This window comes from Lactuca serriola, chromosome 3 (assembly GCF_051521515.1).
Source record: "Lactuca serriola cultivar US96UC23 chromosome 3, Lser_US96UC23_V15, whole genome shotgun sequence".
Taxonomy (NCBI): Eukaryota; Viridiplantae; Streptophyta; class Magnoliopsida; order Asterales; family Asteraceae; genus Lactuca; species Lactuca serriola.
Window position 1 is genome coordinate 151,031,239 of NC_136410.1, and position 4,495 is coordinate 151,035,733.

The 4,495-nt window shown below is 33.9% G+C and overlaps 1 protein-coding gene and 1 long non-coding RNA gene across 2 annotated transcripts; both read right to left on the reverse strand.

Annotated features, from left to right (window-relative positions):
• Nucleotides 1–1,048: 1,048 nt before the first annotated feature.
• On the reverse strand, nt 1,049–2,468 carry LOC145095794 (bZIP transcription factor 29-like). The gene is made up of 4 exons (XM_079033621.1): nt 1,962–2,468; nt 1,776–1,851; nt 1,666–1,704; nt 1,049–1,213 (listed from the first exon to the last, which is right to left on the reverse strand). Exons 1-4 carry the CDS (start codon nt 2,414–2,416, stop codon nt 1,049–1,051), a joined length of 735 nt encoding a protein of 244 aa, XP_078889747.1. The 5' UTR covers nt 2,417–2,468.
• A 716-nt stretch (nt 2,469–3,184) lies between these two features.
• Nucleotides 3,185–3,653, reverse strand: LOC145094698 (uncharacterized). Its single transcript, XR_013703498.1, has 3 exons — nt 3,595–3,653; nt 3,403–3,453; nt 3,185–3,320 (listed from the first exon to the last, which is right to left on the reverse strand). It is a non-coding gene; the product is annotated as an uncharacterized LOC145094698 (long non-coding RNA).
• Between the last annotated feature and the right edge of the window lie 842 nt (nt 3,654–4,495).

Genomic DNA, 4,495 nt, shown 5'->3' on the forward strand with positions numbered 1-4,495 from the left:
CAATGTACTCATATTCTAGTAGCAATATTGAAATTTTAATTCTAGATATTCTGCAAAAACTCATTTTTGTCTCTCAGTACCCTGCAAAAAAAGGAATAAGTTATTCTGTCAAAAAGGAAAAACAAGAATTAAAGATACATTGAAGTGAAAGTCAATTAGTCAAACCTTTTGAAGTTTTTGCAAAACAGAATCTTCAAATGCCTCACCAACAACCTATTCTTCATTTACATGTTGTTGACCATCAGAATACTTCACAGGCTCACAATTAGTTACTGTTGGTTGAATTCGTATAACCAATAAACAATTTGAACAAGTGCATACCAGTTCATAAGGGAGATTTTTTCTTATGTACTCATCTGAATCTTCCTCCCACTCCATAATATCCTACTCCTAAAGAAGAAATTATTTCAATGTAAACATTACTTACTTGTAGTTAGGATTTTGATGCAAATGCATTTTCAATTAACAACCATCATAATACTTATAATAATAACAAACAAAAATAATAAAGCAATAACTATCAAACCTTTTCATTCATTACTATTGCTGGAAAAATTGCAGACTACAGCAAAGATGAAAAGTGGTGAAACAAGTCTCCATCCCTGTTTCCAGATGATTATAATTCATTTATAAGAAGGAATAGAATGAAAACTCACTGGGGCTATTTCTAGAAGTCGAGATATAACATCAAAAGCTAAAGACATAACCCTTTCTCCCAAATTATCCCGCTTCTGTATAAAACACATATTAAATCATGCCACTACTATATTAAAGGCTAAAGATAAAGTTAGAAGTAGAGATATCAATAAAAAGTCAACCAACACTTTAATAAAGGCTATGATTTAAAATAACATTTTGATAAAGTTAGAAGTAAAAAATGTTGCTTGGTTGATAAACTGGAAAGGAAAAAACCATTAACGAAGGAATGTCATTCCATACCATACGAGACCCTTATTTTTTCATTCCATCTCTTCAAGGAATTACAGTTACCATTTTACCCTTAATCCACTTGGAAGCCAAACACGCGAGGGCTGGTTCGGATTCGGCGTCACGACGCTGCGATTTCGTTCCAGACCCGGTCAACAGTAGCTCCAGCAAGATCTTGAGTCATACCCTGAACTTGACTAGTAATTTTTTGGCGAGTAGAAGTCAACTCCTTAATACCAGCATGTAATTGCATAAGCTCAGCACACATAGCTTCTACTCCATGAAGCTGAAGGAAAAATCATATGAATTTTTTTATAATCATATATGTAAATGAATTTGATAATCAGGTTTGCGTAGCAATAAACAAATAGTCAATCGGATGAAATAGATCTGTGTTAATGAACATATTTGAACTCTATGTGACATTTATCGAACATAAATCCATTTTTTCTCAAATTTATTTAAGCCTTGATTTAACGATTTAAGGCTTTGTTTTGATTTTTTTTTTTTCTTAAAAATTTTTATCTCAATCTACAACTGTGAGACATAATCCTTCCATTGCGATTTAACTAAAATTCAATTAACTAAGTAAACCACATCCATTAATTAAACACAAAACAAATAGATCAGACCAACTGAAGCTGAAATTGGATAACACTAACGATATTAAATAGGGATAGAATGTGAGAAATTAGAAGATCTGAACAACACAAAATGAAAGAAGGGATAAGAGATTACCAGTAGAAATGAGAAATTAGAAGATCCGAACAGAGAAATCTTTAAATTTGATCATTTATAACTAAAAAAAATTGAAATATCACAGGTGAAATTAGATGTAAAACACATACCTTGTGCTCCAATTCTGTAATGTAACACATTTTCCTCTCTTTTGATCTTGCAGCAGATTGTCGATTTGCCAAAATCCTAAAACATATCACATAAAAAATATATTTGTTTATTCAAATATCAAAATAAATATTCAGATTTCTCCAATTATAATGTAAATATTAATGAATTTGAAAAAAGCTACATACCTTTTGGCTCGTTTGGGATCAGATAAAGCAATCTCTACAAGTTTCTCATTAGCCATGATTTTCTTGAGCTCAGCCCCTGTAAACTCACCATTTCCAAACTCCAAACTAAACGTATTTGTATTTGAATTTGAGTCGATTGAATTATTTGGGGATAATTGACCAATATGCCCTCCAGGAGAAGGAGGAAGCTTAGGTGATTCATCAGCAAAGTTCATCCTCCCCATAAAACTATCCATTGACACACTTCTATAATGCCTTGTTGTTGGAGCAATGTCTCCACCTGCACTCCGTTTAATCCCTTTATCATTAACACTACTTGTAGCTTCATTATCACTGCTATCACCTCCATTTGTTTTTGTTCCACTAGCTTGACTATCTAAATCTTCACGATTCTCAGTTCCTTGTTTATCGTCAGTTCCAGAAGAGTTTAATGTGTCAAGATTTTCAAGATTCATATAAGCAGAAAACAAATCATCAACAACTTCCCCTTCGGAGGCTCTTTTAGTTGCTCAGGTATGCCAGCTTTATCCCAATGCAATACCTAGTATGCTAGTTTCCTGTTTTTTCAGAGTCTATACCAACTGGTGTTTGCCAAACCCTGTCATGCTATGCCCAATTGAACAGGATGATCTTGGATTTAACATGTGGGACCCACGTAAATGGTTCGGTGATCGAACCCATCTCATGCCCATCATCATTCCTGCATACCCATGCATGAACTCTAGTTACAATGTTTCCCACCCTGGTTTAGGCCCAAGGGCAACTGCCACCATGGAACTTGCCTTACCCTAAAAAAAATATATATATTAAAGTAATTATGGCTGAAATAAAATAAACCAAAATGAAAAAAATTACTAAATCTTACTTGCATAAATACACTTCCGTTTGTGACCAAAGGATGATTGTGCAAATCAGTAGCTGGTGGAAGCACTAATAAATCGGGAATCATGTCATCCTTCTCGACCTATAAAGATTATTATAACTAAAATCAGAAAAATAAAAAAGATAAATTAAATAGGGTACCATAATGTATATTAATGTTACCATATTATCTTTGCTTAATTCAGACACAACAGTTTCAACATCCAATTTTAGAGTATTGACACGAACATAGCGAGGTTTTTTAACATCTGCTACATAAATGATAAATCACAGATCTCGTTTAATAAATATGGTTGTGTAAATTATAAATAATAAAGTGGAATGTTATTGGTAGAACAAACCGGGAATCTTATATTGGGACATTAAATCTTCTATACGTTTTGCTCCCTTCTTTAATAAGATCTTTGCAAGAGCTGACTGTAGTTGACTTTTCCTCAAAATAAGGTACTTTTCTGGATCTCCTGTTAGAGATGAATCCTATGAAGAAATGTTAAAATTATGTATATGATTAATTTAAAGAAAATATTATATGATGTGGCATCCTAGAAAGTGAAGATACCTGTCCGAAAAGAATGTCATAGGTGATTATGTACATTAATTCCACTTGCCTCTGTTACAAAACGAATAACAGGAGCAATAAATTTCAAATAAATAGTAACGGGAGATTAAAAAAAATAATAACATTCGAATATATATGGTGAGTATGGAATGAAGATCAGGTATCAAATATGTTTTTTGAGGTATTACTTACCTTCCATTTGCTGTTTAATACATTAGCAATCTCCAATACATCCTTGATGATTGGAAGATCTGTGAATAGAGAAACAAGAGATGAAATCAATATGAAATTAGAAAAAATCATTAAACAAAGAAATTAGAAGAAAGAAATTAGAGAAGGATGCGATAGGAGGAGGATTCCCCAATTTGTAATCGTGTTTTAAACAAAGAAGCACAACCCATAAGATGAGTTGATGAGGAAGCATTTTTGTTATCGCTTTTTCTAATCAAATATGAAAAAAATATACTTACACAGTCTGGCATTTCATCGAGCACCTTGAGGGCACCTTGCATCTCCATAACTTCAAATCCCATAAAAACCCCAAATTTTGAAACCCATATGTCAGAAGAAATGGATAGACCTTCAATATTTGTGATACAAACATGAAGTATGACATGATTAGATGGAGCATGTAAGTTCTTCACACTTTCAAGCATAATTGTAACCCAATCGTCGGCTCAAGCATAATTGTAACCCAATCATAGTCACTCAACGCGAAAATATGCGCTTTTGGAACGGTGGAACTCTGTGGCGAAACCGATAGCAGCTTGGAACGAGATTCAAGTAAGCCAAATTCAAGATTCGTGAATTTTTAGGGCACACGAGGCTACATGTTGCCTGAATTTCAGTCTACCGGAGTTCCGACACATAAGTCCGACTTGTACGCTTTCGGAGTTGTACTTCTTGAGATATTGTCAGGCGAAGAAGGCAAGTGAGGAACGAAGGAAGGAGTGTTGATAACTAGGCAAGGCGGCAGTCGAATCTATGGAGGGGGAAAAAAGGATCGTAATTAGGGCAAGAAGGAAACAAAAGAGGAGGATAAAAATGAAGGCGGGTGTTCAAAATTTTAGGGATTTCATTTTCCCCCTATCTA

What these genes read in the sequence shown, in the direction of transcription:
- LOC145095794 (XM_079033621.1), bottom strand. Translation starts at nt 2,416, where the DNA reads ATGAATCTTGAAAATCTTGACACATTAAACTCTTCTGGAACTGACGAT. An exon ending in GATCCCAAACGAGCCAAAAG is followed by an intron (nt 1,852 to 1,961) that starts GTATGTAGCTTT and finishes GATATGTTTTAG; the next exon opens with GATTTTGGCAAATCGACAAT. An exon ending in CTAATTTCTCATTTCTACTG is followed by an intron (nt 1,214 to 1,665) that starts GTAATCTCTTAT and finishes TTTTTCCTTCAG; the next exon opens with CTTCATGGAGTAGAAGCTAT.